This window comes from Falco rusticolus, chromosome 17 (genome assembly GCF_015220075.1).
Source record: "Falco rusticolus isolate bFalRus1 chromosome 17, bFalRus1.pri, whole genome shotgun sequence".
In the NCBI taxonomy this organism is placed as follows: domain Eukaryota; kingdom Metazoa; phylum Chordata; class Aves; order Falconiformes; family Falconidae; genus Falco; species Falco rusticolus.
In genome coordinates this window covers 4,709,270-4,722,962 of record NC_051203.1, presented here as the reverse complement: position 1 = coordinate 4,722,962, position 13,693 = coordinate 4,709,270, and the positions used below count along the sequence as shown (strand labels likewise).

The window sequence follows — 13,693 nt, the reverse complement described above, 5'->3', positions numbered from 1 at the left end:
CTCCCGATGCCTGATCCAATGGAACGCGCCTCGCTCTCCAGCGGGTAAGAGGAGTGATTTTTTTTCGGTAGGTGCCTCAGGACTGGGGCTGCTGGTCTGCAGGCCAAGGCAGCACCTTCCACCTGACCACGGATGAGCACTTTCCTGGGGACTTTGTGTGCAGGGGTCGCTGTGACGGGCTATGGTGGGGTGAAGGCAGCTGCTGCCTGTGTGGTGTCTGGCTGGTGGCGAGCCCGGAGTCACCTCACCTCCTGCCCAGCCTGGGCAGTGTGAAGGTGCTGTCCCTTTGCCACCAGCGTGCTGGGCGAGGGATGGGGATGGAGGGATGGGGATGGTGTGGGAAGGACCCAGTGATGTGGAGCTGCTGTAAGACTGCAGCCAAACCCTGCAGCTTTCCATGGGGAATACACCCAAGTGGGTGTCTTGAACTGACAGCGCAGTGCCACCTTGTTCCCCAGAAGGACATGAGCGTGTGGCAGCGCTGTTCTTCAGAGAAGGGATATTTTTATGTGCGAGTTGCTCGGCGTAGGAGGCACCTGCGAGGGTGCATCCAACCGTGGGCTTGTGCCCTGTTCCAGCCAGCCCCGACACCCTTGCCTTCACCTTGCCTGAAAACATCCCCGGTTTTCCAGGAGTTCTCATTTTGAATTTTGTTTTGTTGATGTTGTTTGTTTGTTTGTTTGTTTGTTTTGGGGGGGGGGGGGGGGGCGATTTTAACAAATATTGTCACGTTCTGCAGCTCACTGCAGCCTAAGCCCCTTCCCCTCTCCCGAGGTGCCCCGCTGTGGCTGGGGGCCCCCGCCAGTGTGCAGCCCCGCTCACCCCACGGCCCCCCGTGCTCCGCAGGCCGAGGGGTGGGGGGGGTGTCCGTGTTGTTCGTGGCACCGACGCAAAGGCCCCCCCCCGGCGGCGCGCAGGGCTCGGGCTCCCGGCGGGGCCGGGCCGCGGGCACATGGCTGCGGGCGGGCGCTAGGCCCGGCGGACTACACTTCCCAGCGCGCCTTGCGGGCGGTGGGTGGGCAGCGCCGTCCCATTGGTCCGCGGCGCCCGCGTTCCGCGCGGGGATTGGCCGGCGGGCGCGATCGCCCCGCGCCCCTGCGGGGCCGTGGGCGGAAGTGTGGGGTACGGCGGCCGCGGAGGCTCGGCGGCGGAGGGACGGGCGCTCCGCGTCCCGCCATGTAACGCGCCGCTGCCACCGCCGCCTCCGCGCCGCTGCCCTGCGCTGCTCGCCCGGCTCCTCCCGCCCGGGATGGGGGCCCGGCGCCCGGCCCGCCGGGGGGGTGCCCGGCCATGAAGGGCGGCGGGGGAGCCGCTCCTAGCACCTGCCCGCCGCGAGGGGAACGCGACGCCCGGGGACCGGCGGGGCTCCTTCTCGGTGAGCGGGGCCGGCGCGGCGGGGGGGACGCCGGGTCCGGAGCGGCGGGGCTGAGGGGGTCCGGGCTGGGCCGGGGGGCCGCGGCCGGCGGTCACGGAGGGGCTGGGGGGCCGCCGTCTCCGGGCGGAGTGGGGGGTGCGGGCGGGGGCGGCCGGGGAGCGGGAGCGCCGGAGGGCGCAGCCCGCCTCGGGGCTTTGATCCGCGGGCGGCCCGGGCCCGGCTCCGGGGGCGGAGGGGGGGAAGCCAGGGCCGCCCCCCGTGTCCCGGGGCTCGGGGCTGAGCGGGCGGGTGTCCCCGCGCTCGGTGCTGCCTGCCCGGCCTCTCCGCCGGCGGGGGCCCGCGCCTGGCACCGAACGGCCGGGCTCTCTCCTTCCTGACTCTGCGCCTGTTTAATTATATTTATTTTATATACCTGTGCACTCAGTGCTTTGTGCGATGGGTGGGTGCCTGCCCACATCAATAAGCGCATCCACAGAGAAAGTATGCAAATGCCTGCTCTTAGGCTTTTATGATTTTTTTTTTATGCCTGTTTACATGTACACACACCCCTCTGCGCGTACCTGTGCGTTACTTCCACCGTCCTTACCTTATTTTCACAAACTTCTCATCATCCCCACTGCGCTGCTCCCCGCGGGGGGGTGGAACCCAGAGTTCTGGCTCCGGTGGTGTCGCTTTGGAAGTGGCAGCTCCAGAGAAATACGGGAATGGCGTTGGTAGGCAAGTGCTCTTGCAGTGGGTGCGAAATCGAGGCGTTAACATTTCTTTATCTTCATCATATTCCCAACAAACACGATCCCCGCACCAGGCGCTGCCTGCCTGTCAGAGCTGCGTGTGCGTGATTTTTGTCGGCCTGTTTATTTTTAGGGTCTTCGTGCCTGTTTGTAGAGGGTAGCTGTTCCATTGTCATAGCAACCAGGCTGAGTGTATTATAAACATTATTAAAGGAAACCTTTTCTGTCTTAAATGGGACTTCCTTTTCATAATAAAGTTAGTTAGGATTGACATAAACTGTTTAACCTTTTGTTTGGGGTTTACTCCGTAGCGTGATGCAGAGACGTGACCCTTTACTTTTAAACGAGGATGCTTCTACTTTGAGCAGACGCGGTGTGTCTATTGAAGCTAATCTGATGTGCTGTTGGTAAACATTCCCCTCAGCCCTTTGTGGTGGCAGATAAGGAGGAAGCAAACGTAATCAGCTTAGAGGGGAGCTTCCACGGAAATAAGTATTTTTATGCCTTTGCTCGGAAACAATCGCATCAGTGTCAGAAAACAAGCAGGTTGCTGATCAAAGGCATTTTGCTTTTGAAGTTCACTCCCAGTTTGGCCTAAACCCTCCCATGTTCTCTTAGGTCTCATACCCTATAAAAAAAGAGGTAGAAAAGAGAGACTCTTCCTCAAATACGGAAAAGCAGGGAGATGAGGTCTGCTGTGCCTAAAACTGGCTGCACTGGGATGTCAGTCACCCTTAGCCAGGGGTGGAGGATCAGAACGCTTGTAGCAGCTGGAGGAAGAACGTGGTCTGTGCTTTGAAGTCCCCTTACTGGCTTGGTTCGAACAGGTTAAACGTTTTTCAGTGCCAGAGTGTGCTAGGCAAAACAGTGTTAGATAACAAAGGGGGCACCATCATCTCTGTGTCAAGATTCAAAAAGCCCAGAGAGCTGCTTGGCTCATCTGCCAGCTCGAGTCTTCAGCCGTGAGCACGATGGGCATCCCGATGCCGCTGTTCTCCTTCATGGCTTGTTTTCTAGTTGACTATTACTAGAGTAGAAGACATGAAGAAAGGGATATACTTATTTCTTAGATAGGAGTTGAAAAGCTGAAACTATTTGTTGTTAAAACCCAAAATATTTGCTCACACCTTAATTTCGTATAAAATGATTTTTGAGCCAAGAACCCAAAATTTATTGCAGTGTTTGTTTTAAGTAGATAAAACTGTCAAACTTGGAGTGGGATTAGGGAATGTAAACTGGAGCAGCTCTTATCATAAGGACATCCTCCAGCGTTTCCTTCCAAGGAGCTTCCTGCCTCGATAACCACGGCTTCTCCTTCAGAACAAGCTGATTTTCCTGGCTGGTTTGGAAACAACGGTGCAGTGAATGCCAGAGCCAAGAGGAAGGCAAGCATTTATTGGAGGCTAGCATGTGTTTTTCTTGTTCTTGCCTGATTTTAGTATTTACTAGGGAAGGTCTAATTCAGCGACTACTTGGAAAGCTGCCAGGGATCGGAATTTTTTAACGGTGGTGTTGCAGATGTAGAAGTCTGCATCGATAGTTAAATTCCTTCTAAGTAGTAACTTTATTTTACACGTGGAACAGGCTTTCAACAGGCAATTCACCTGTCTTTGGGAAGCATGCTAATAAGCAAGTGATAGTGACAGTAGTTATAAGTACTTTTACAATGCTCTGTGTGTTCTGGAAAAGGACTAAATACCCTTACATGCTTCCCACCACGTCGGAGTATGTGATGGGGCGATACTAGCACCCTGAACAGGCTGCTTTTGGGGCAGTAGGTTTCATATGCGTTGGGTGGCAGGCTCTTTCTAAAATAAATCAAAATGGGAAAAAATCCTAAAAGTATTAATTCAGGTGAATTGCAGCCCCAGGAGCTTGAAGATATTTCGTGAAAGGTTTATTAGTAATGGGATATTTTAAGTGCTGTGCTAATGAAATTGTTGCTTGGTTGTGTGTTGTTACTTAATTAGGTACTTCGTCAGCAGTGTTACACCTCTTTGTCCCTTGGCTAAAATAAAAAAGAATAGGGCGGCCATTTAGTTAGTTAGTTGCCTGGACAAAGACACTGAAAAACCTGATTTAACTTTGAAGTCAGCCCTGTTTTGAGCAAGGAGTTGGGCCTGTGACCTCCAGAAATCTCCTTCAACCAGAGTTATTCTGTTGTTTATTTTCTGGGAACAACTGTCAAGGCCTTGTGTCCACAGGAATATTGCACAATGCAGCGGGAGTTATTGTCTACGAATTCCTTCTGTTCACACACCATGGCCGTCTTAAACTATTAAGAAACCAGACAAATAGTTTTGCGTAGTAATGTCTAAACAGTTGGGCTTTGGTGCAGCGGTGCGGAGCGCCATGTGCTGTACGTGCAGCAAGCCCAGCTGTCCTGGAGCGGTGTGAAGGCTCGATCTGCTCGCCTGCTGAAGGTCTGACAAGCACCATGAAGTCTGAGGTCCCCAAGACCATCTCTTAAGTTACTGGTGCTGACTGTTTGTGGTTTGGTGGTGGTGTTTTTTTAACAAAGTGTTTGTGATCTGAGAAGTGGTTTCTTTGTCACCCTATGTGTTTACCTCTGCTCTGGGCTGCTTCCAAGGTCATCTTCTGAGGTGTCACTTCTGTGTAAATACCTGGGCAGCTGTAACCATGACACTTAAATACGTGGCAGTGGTGATTTTTGTCCTCCCTGTGTAACGTCTGTGTGACATCCTTTCTTTCCTTCGCACCATCCTTTGGTTCTGTGCGGGGTGTAGACCCGACGGCTTTATTCCGTCCATCTGCAGAAGTCCTCAGGCTGCAGATGTTTATAAGAGACTGTTGGAACAAACTGAGGTGACAGATTACTTGAGCTGTTCTTGGTGTTGAGTCAAAGCACAGGAAATCTGCCAGAAGACCTTGAAGACGGGGGTTAGGGCAGACCAGACCCCCCCGGTCCTGCCTCTGCTACCCTCAGGGGCTAGCTGGCTGCCGCCCCGCTGGGGCATAGTGAGGTGCCCTCTCCTTTTTGAGCACGAAGGGATGAACGCTCGAGTTTGTTTTGCAACAGTAAGTATAGCTGCTGGCCAGGGAGAGATTACCATATGCCACTTCCTAAACTGTTCCTCCTGTCTGCTGTGCCACCCAGTGATTGCGCACTCTCCTTCCACAGAAGGTGCAAAGCCTTGAGGCTCTGTAATCAAACGGATCGTGTGGAGCACGCTGTGGTGCAAGTGCGTGAGAAGGCGCTGGAAAAGATACATATCTCCTGTCCTGTGTTTTGGGGTTTTTTTTGTAAACTCAAAGCTTTGTAAAGTCAAGGCCTCAAACAGAGCTCCAGCAACCTCAAACGAAGCTGCAGCAACATGAGAAAGCTCAAGTTTGCAGCGCTTGTATTTAGAGTACTGCAGCCAAATTCTGTCAGCTACTCAGTATACTTCAAGGGTCATCCGTAGGCGTCAGAGAAGATCTCAAGACAATAATAGTGCTCTATTTTAGCATACTCATTACAAAGTATAACTGCCCTCTGCCTCTAGCAACTATTTTTTCCTTGTACTGAAATGGTGCAGAAGTGGAAGGGCCGTCGTTGCAAGCAGCAGTGTTGCCTCTCTGCCCCATTCCCTCGTCGTCTTTTCAAATGAGACCTTTTTCTTTCTCCAAGCAAGGAAAGTAACCTTCAGCAAAACGATGCTTTGCAGTGGTGTGTGCTTGTAATTATTGGCATATTCATCTTGAAGAAAAAGCAATCAAACTACCAGGCTTTTTTATGCTGACGGGGAGCTGTACTGGGAGATTGATGTCTTTTCATGAAAGGAGATGTAGTTTTGAAAGAAGTTGAAATAATGTTTATAAATCATGAAAGAAGCAATATCTCACCATTGTTAGTGTGGAGTGGGATGGTGTGCTCCTGTCCTTATCTTGATTTCTTTAGTTTCTCTAACACATGGGCCTGTAACATCTCTGGGGAGTGGGGGGTTTGGTGTATATCTCGGTAAAAAGGACAAGAGGGTCTTCTGAATTTCTTCCACTGTCAGTGCAGGAGGGGGATGCTTCTGAGTACGTGGCCCTGACCTGGTGTGGACGGGAGCCTCTGTAACAGCTGGTCCCCACGTGCCAGGGCAGCTGAAGGTGTTCTGGAAGATGTGGATAGCACAAGGAGCTTGAACCGCTGCTCGGTCCCTGCGGTTGCAAGGGAAAGGCTCGTGAAGGGCATCAGCTGCCTTCTGCCCCAGGTGCTGAAGAAGGGAGAACCTTTTTAGTGCGTTAGCCTGTTCTTAAACAAAGAGAAGTGCTCATCTTGCCTGTACTGGTTTTAATTTTACATCTTGTGTGATGGTTTTTTTTCATTCTCCTTTTTCCTGGAGAAGTAACAGTTCTTTGATGTATTCTTATGCCATATCAAAGCAACTTTAATAAAAAATGTTAAATGAGAAGCCTTGATTCATAACACAACATTATCTCCCATATACATATTATACTTTCCCAGTTACAGCTTACTTCCTGGACCCTGAAGGGGCAGTATCCACCTGTCATCCTGTTGCTTTGACCAGATTGGAGGGTTATTTTCTGCCCTTCCTCCTGTACATAATCTTCAGAAAAACTGTATACTCCTGGTTCCATTGAGGCAGCTCTCCATTGTTTCCTGTATAGGCATGCAATAAATATTTAATAGAGGGACATTTGTTCTCTCCTATGCAATATAACCTGTCCATTAACAATTCCAGAGTGCTCTCTGCTCCTTTTCTACAACAGCCAGGGAGTTAAGTAAAACTTCACCTTGTTCATGTGTCTAACGTAAGAAAGACTCTTTGAGGTAGAGGGTGCTGAGGGTATGCGATGTATCCTCCAGATGATGGACTGAATCATGACAACCCTAAAGCCTGTAAATACCAGAAGCATCAGTAGTAACTTGATCGGTCTAACACTCCAGTACGGTCTGTAACTGCCCCTGGGAGAAGGATCCTTCCAGCTGGAAAGGTGCAGTATTTGGGATTTAGGCAGCACGAACTCTTATTTTGGCAAGTGCTCCTCGGAACGTAGCTCATCACTGGGAAAGGTGATTTTTTTAAAAAAATAAAAATAATAATCTTGTGCCTTCCATCGTCTTGGTCACTCATGTGGACTGTGTCTTGTTGAACTCTGTGCTGTCAGAGTGTGGGTCTGTCAGCATTGTGCATCTCCAGCTTGATTCAAAACTGGCTTTGACCTAGGCAATAGCGCTTGACTGCGGTAGATGTTGGTGAGCTTTGAGATAAAGGGAAGCAGCCCAGTGAAATAATAGCATTTAAAGTCTGGGGTGAAATCTGCATGGATTTTCAGGAGGAGAAAAGAACCCCTTTGCCACTGTGAAATTCTGCTGCTAATCTAAGTTCTATGTGATTGCCTCCCATTGCATCAGTCAGCGCTATTTGGTGCAGTGCTGCTTATGGATTTTGAAAGTGCTGTAGATAAATGTAGCGTGGGAATAATCACTCAACTTCATTTTCCTGCTCTTTCTCTGTTAACACATATCACTAGTATTGACAGCTCTGCAGAACGGTAGAATCAAGTCCTTATGTCTACACAACACCCCGTGCATGTGCATCATCCCGATGGGATAATGAGGAGGCTCCGCAGCACGTGTGCCCTCTGCGGAGCCAGTAGGCAGATGTGAAATGTTATTGGCAAATGTGAACACAAGTCCGAGGAGAAGTCCTGGAAGAGTTTGAGTGTGGTTGCCTGGCCCCGAGTTCCCGTACGGTTCAGCTGGCGTGCCACAGTACGGTGTGGGAAGAGTCTCAAAGCGCAGCATTCAGCAGCTGGTATTTTCTTAGAGTACTGTGCAATTAATTTGGGCAAGCATGGAGTTGTATGCATACAGTAATTAACGAGGAAAGCACCTTAGGCCAGCATAACAAGGTGGTGTGGGTGTCCTTCATTTTGAGATTGTTCTGTGTAATTGCAGCAATTTAGCTGACTTGATCAATGTAACATCCCTGTGTAGTCATGTAAGCATGCCATTAGGCAGGTATTCTTAAAAATAGGTTAAATGCAGTGGGCTGTGCCCAAAAAAGTACCTGCCCTAGGGCACCTTATTTAAATAAGAATGCATAGTCCTGTGTAAACTGTCAGCAGTAATCCTTTTACTGGGCTGACTAAATTCTGAAGCTCTGACTTGTAGATGTTCCCTTCCTTATATAGGGCTGGATAAATGCTGGACAGTAATGAGATTGAAATAAAAGGCTCTGGTAGCAAAGATGAACTGGCTGTCCCGACTGTATCTTAAAACTTATCCCTGCGTAGACGTGGACTTCAAACAACGTGGGCGTGGATCCTGCTTGCTGGAGTTGGACTTGATGCCTCGGGTTTGGACCTTCTGCTTGTGAATAGCGTTTGTTCGCTTGGGCTGCAGATTCACCCAGATGGAAATCCCTGTCCTCTTTAGGTTTGCCTTTACTGAGGTTTGACTGTGCGTGTGGGGGGGAAAACCAGCAAATTAGCAGTTAGTTACATTTTTAGTGTAATTCATCGTGATGGTTCTTATTGCAGGGTGTCTGGGTGTGGGGTTTTTTCATTGGAAGGAGTTTAAGTTTGCACTGATGGAACTGTTCTGTTCTGGAATAAGAGAATCCATATGGGATACTGAATTAATGTAGTTTTATCTGGTTTAATTCACAGTGTATCTTATACTTCCCTTGTGCAGACAGGATTATTAGTGTTCTGTTTAAAAATATCGGTGGAAGTACTGTAGTCAGATATGGGCAAGGAAAAACGTCATCTCTGCTGCTTGTCTGTCCTTGGATTTATACATCGACAGTTTCCCTGCAAGAAAACCACACTGGAAGTGCGTGAATCGGCTGCCAGGTACTAGCCCTAGGAAGTCTCAGCCTACATGACGGATGTAGGTAAGACATGGCAGGAGTCAAGGGAAAAGCAAAGGCAGCATTTGAAATAGTTGTATTTACTTTCATGTTTATTTTCTTAGGAGAGACAGGGACGATACCTGGAAAAGAAAGGAGATTTGGAAGAGAGGAGGTTGGTTGGTGATTGAGAGGGCTGCTTACAAAAGAGGCAGCAGAAATGTGAACTGAAGGAAAATTGGGTTGTTCTGCACTGGCATCTTCATGTAGTTTAAGCGGTTGTTTGATCTGCTCTATTTTCTTAAAGATACCGAGGTTGGAGGTGGGCGCAGGTAAGGAAAGGAGGGGGCGAGTGGGAGGTTTGATTTTTACCTGGGTGCACCTGAGCTGTTTCTCATAAAGCAGTACAAGTCAGAGTGGGTGAACATGGAACAACTTAGAAAAAAATTATTTTTTTTTTTTGGGATAGTGACTCATTGCAACTTACCCAAAGTGACCTGATTTAGTTAAATGAGGCTAAATATAACCCATGTGAAAAGTACTGACATGTGGGAGGAGACGACAGCAGTTGGCTCTCAGCCTCTCTGTTCTGCAGGGAACATCTTTCACGACTGGTGACTAATAATTTTTACTCTTGCTGGCTTTGGAAATAACATCTCTGCTCCATTACCCCTTTCTAGGGAGATGAAGAAAATGCGCCGTTCCTAATCTGTTGCTTCTTGTCTGCCTTTCTGAATTTCAGCTTACTGCTATGGACAGTGCTATCACCCTGTGGCAGTTCCTCCTCCAACTCCTCCAAGAGCCTCAGAACAAGAATATCATCTGTTGGACCTCCAACGACGGGGAGTTCAAACTGCTGCAGGCAGAGGAGGTGGCCAGACTCTGGGGAATCCGCAAGAACAAGCCCAGTATGAACTATGATAAACTCAGCCGTGCTCTCAGATACTATTACGTGAAGGTAACAAAGTCCATAAATCCACCTCAAATCCTTATCCATCTTACAGCTTCTGCCTAATGAGCTTTGTTTCCTTTTCCATTCTCTTCAAGGGGATAGGTGTCACCAGGCTTAAGGTGTACCAGTTTATGTTTAAAGGTGTTTTTTTCTTCTGTTTATCATTTGTGCTGCATTTCCTCCCCGGCGGTTATTTTATAAGGCTCTAGATAGCTTTGCGCAATGTTACGTTCTTTGATTTAAGTCTTTGCTAATACCAGTCTGTCTTTGAATGATAATCCCCTTTCCAAAAGCACACACCCTTGCAAGTGTTAAAATCCTCAACACTCCAGTTTAAGCAACAGAATGATGCCGATGATTGAGAATAGTGAATATTGCACCACCTTGAGATCTTTTCTGCAGTTGCCTCTATGAAGGGGCCATCAAAATGAGGATTTTCAGTGAAGCAGCCCGAAGTATTTTCCTTTTTCTCCATGTATTCAGAATTGCACCTCTCCAGCAGAGTAAGGCGCTTTTCTTGTTTAGCTGTTGTCTTCGAATAACTTGCGAGGGCCTTTTGTAAGTGCACAGGTAACGTCAAAAAGCAGAACTAGAACCACCATGTGGGAGGCTCTCACCTTCGTTCCAATAAGCCGTTTATCCCACAGCTGTTATTGTGTGGGTGTACCAGCTAAAAAATAAAACACTGTTTCTGAGGAACCTGTCAGTTTGTAGCAGGTGGTGTGTTGCTGGGAGTTTATTATTGGGTAGCACAAATCTGACTTTTACTGAGGACTCAGTAATAATAATTGTATGATAAATTAGAATCTTCTTAGGTCCAAATTGCGTGTGGCATTTCACTTGGGAGCAAAACAAGTTCGACATGCTGGTTTGTGGTATTGAAATAGCTGATTAGCCTACATAGCCTGCTGACTAGTTCAGCTACTTACTTTCTTTTATTCTCATCTTATTGAGAATAAACGTGGTTTGATTTGAAGTCTTAGCTCTCAATTCTGCCCACTTGTAAGCTTGAATTCTGCAGGTTCTCCTGTTAGGTTATGCTTACTGCACCCGGGTCAGTGTTCTTTGATGGGGGTAATGGGTCATTTTTGTTTCATAGCTGCTCTTTTAAAACATGTTAAACAGAATTACTTGGCAGTTTTAAGGCTGCTTTTAGTGTACTTAACCTCAGGTTAAGCTCACCTGTTGTGGTGTTCTGTCTGGAGGTGATACTTTGAGAGCGTAACTGAACTGCGGGAATGCAGTGTGTTTTTAAAAAAGAAAAACCATTTTTGATGAAAGATTACGGACTATCCAATTCCTGTCTATTTTAGGCAGTGTTGGTAGGGAGAAAATTAATCCGAAGAAGGTCTAAACATATGTATCTTCTTACCCACAGAATATCATTAAAAAAGTGAATGGTAAGAAGTTTGTGTACAAGTTTGTTTCTTATCCGGAGATTTTAAATATGGATCCACTTGTCGTGGGCCGTATAGAAGGAGACCCTGAAATGACTGGTTTTGCGGAAGTTAGCAGTGCTCCAAAGGATGTGGAAAACTGTGGGAAGGAGAAGGCTCAGTCATGTGCTAAATCCTCCAGCCGCAATGACTATATCCACTCAGGCTTGTACTCCTCTTTTACTCTGAACTCCCTGAACTCTTCCAGCGTAAAACTCTTCAGGTCCATCAAGATCGAGAATCCAGCTGAGAAACTGGCAGAGAAGAAACCCGCTCAGGATCCAACCCCCTCCGTCATCAAGTTTGTAACCATGCCCTCCAAAAAGCCTTCGTCTGCCCCCCTGGTCTCTACCCCTTCAACGCTCTCTGCCACTTCCACTGCTTCTCCCGCTTCGATCGCATCCTCTCTTCCCATGGGATCGGAAGAAACTCTCCAGACGTTGGAGACGCTTGTTCTACCCAAGTTAACTGTCCCTGAAGCTCCAGCACCTTTGCCAAACTTAACCACCAGCTTTACCCCAACTCCACCCATATCCTCAGTTTCTCCCACTCTGCAAGTTCCTTCCACGCCCCCGTCGCCGCCCCTGAGCTCTAATCCTGACCTGGACATTGACACGGACATAGAGTCCGTGGCTTCTCAGCAGCTGGAGCAAGCTCAGAGCCTTCAGCATCAATCCCCAGAGTCCAAAGAGCAGGATTCATCTGTGCTGGAGAAGGAATTTGCCAATCACCTCTCCAGATCTAAAAAACCCAAAGGGCTGGAGTTGGCTCCTACTCTCGTCATTACAGGCAGCGATCCAAGTCCACTGGGAATTCTGAGTCCTTCTCTCCCCACTGCTTCTCTTACTCCAGCACTTTTCTCTCAGGTAACCTAATTCCCTTCCTGTTTTTTGTTGCTTTTTCTTAAAGTAACAATAGTGGTTATGTTATATTTTAAAACAGTAAGGGAAGGCGAGTGGAAAATGAATAGTCAGTAGATTGTGTTTGGAGCTCTGAAACTCAGGATGTCACTCCCTTTTTTTTTTTTTTTTTTTTAAATAAAACATAAATTTTATTCATAATCGGTATGAGCTTCCCCTTGCAAGTGTGCCCAAGCGGTGTGTCAGCCGTACGTGTCTGTACAGTGTTAGCATGTGGAGGCAAAACCCGGACCAGCACCAGCAGGATCCTTTGTACAGCTTGCCAGGGTGATACTGAATTATTTCAAAAACCCTAAACCCTGCCCTTCTCCTCCAGGCTGAATCTGAAAATACTTTAAAAATAGAGAACCACGGAGGTGTCTGTTTAGCAGCTTTTACTTGGTTCAGTAGGCATTTACTTAAGACCAGAGTATTGGGATTTAACAGGAGTAAGAACAGCTGCTTAATTTGGTTGTTATCTTTGTGTGGGAAAGGAAAGCTTTTATGCCTCATGGAAGATTTGGAAGAGAACTGAATCCAACCAGGCTGTTAAATTGTTCTGTATATATTTAATCTCTGTCCTGTAATAAATAGGAATTTGAGTGAAACTGTAGGGAAACTGCTGATTAAACACTGAAATGGCTGAAGACAGGGGAAAAAATCAAGTGGAGTCGCTTTTTTGGCACCCTTCAGAGTGCTTGGCCTGTGAACCCAGATCATCCCAAATACTCAGAAGCCAGATGGAAATGTCTTCTGGTGTGGCTTAGGTTGTCGGTGTCACCCAGGCCACGCGGGTGCCCGCTGTCTGCTCTTTTGAAATTCGTAGGCTGAGTTTTCCAAAGTCGTGTGCCGGATGGCAGGAGCAGCCGATCCGCTGTAGGTTACAGCGGGATGGGATCTGGCAGCCGTTGGGAAAAGAGGGCTGGTTGCTCAGCCAGAGCTGGATGGCTGCTGCTGGGGTTTGAAGGGAGGAGGAGGAGGAGGTGGGAGGAGGCGGAAGGGGGGAATGGGAGTTGCTGAAATTGGGACCCAGCCCTCTGCAGCTGCAGGAGCTGGGATTGTTGGGGCCGGATTGACACGTGCTCTGCCTTACTGGCCACAGCTGACTCCTTGCGTGTTTTGCAGACTCCCATCTTGCTGACCCCGAGTCCCTTGCTCTCCAGTATTCACTTCTGGAGTACTCTGAGCCCGGTTGCTCCCCTCAGTCCTGCAAGGCTGCAAGGTGCTAATACACTCTTTCAGGTAAGTGCCAGCAGGTTTAGCCAGGCTCTCCGTGCTTTTCAGTGCCTTCCTCAGCAGACCCACAGGAATCAGCCCAGATATCTCACGTAGACACAAAACAGTGATCTTTCAGTTTTCTACCCCCTATATTAGCTTTTGAGAGCGTTGAATTTTAGTGTTTACCCAGATTTATTTAAGTATATTGTAAATATTGGTATTTCAGAAATGCGTTAAGTTAATAACAGGCTGTGTTGGAGTTAGACATTTTTA

General features: G+C 48.3%; 1 protein-coding gene across 7 annotated transcripts in view; it reads left to right on the top strand.

The window, feature by feature from the left end:
• ELK4 (ETS transcription factor ELK4) overlaps window positions 1–13,693 on the top strand; it is a 22,798-nt gene continuing 9,105 nt past the window's right edge. For 3 of the 7 annotated variants that reach the window (XR_005107909.1, XR_005107910.1, XM_037410705.1), the window contains exons 1-4: window positions 1,135–1,375; window positions 9,658–9,873; window positions 11,246–12,169; window positions 13,328–13,444. Coding sequence is in view for 5 of the 7 variants with exons in the window: in XM_037410705.1 (XP_037266602.1) it covers window positions 9,667–9,873; window positions 11,246–12,169; window positions 13,328–13,444 (1,248 nt within the window). In the remaining 2 variants the exon portion in view is untranslated. Of the gene's footprint in view, window positions 45–1,134; window positions 1,376–7,786; window positions 7,878–8,256; window positions 8,920–9,657; window positions 9,874–11,245; window positions 12,170–13,327; window positions 13,445–13,693 lie in introns of those variants that run through there. The other 4 variants (XM_037410706.1, XM_037410707.1, XM_037410709.1 and 1 more) reach the window with 4 other exon arrangements.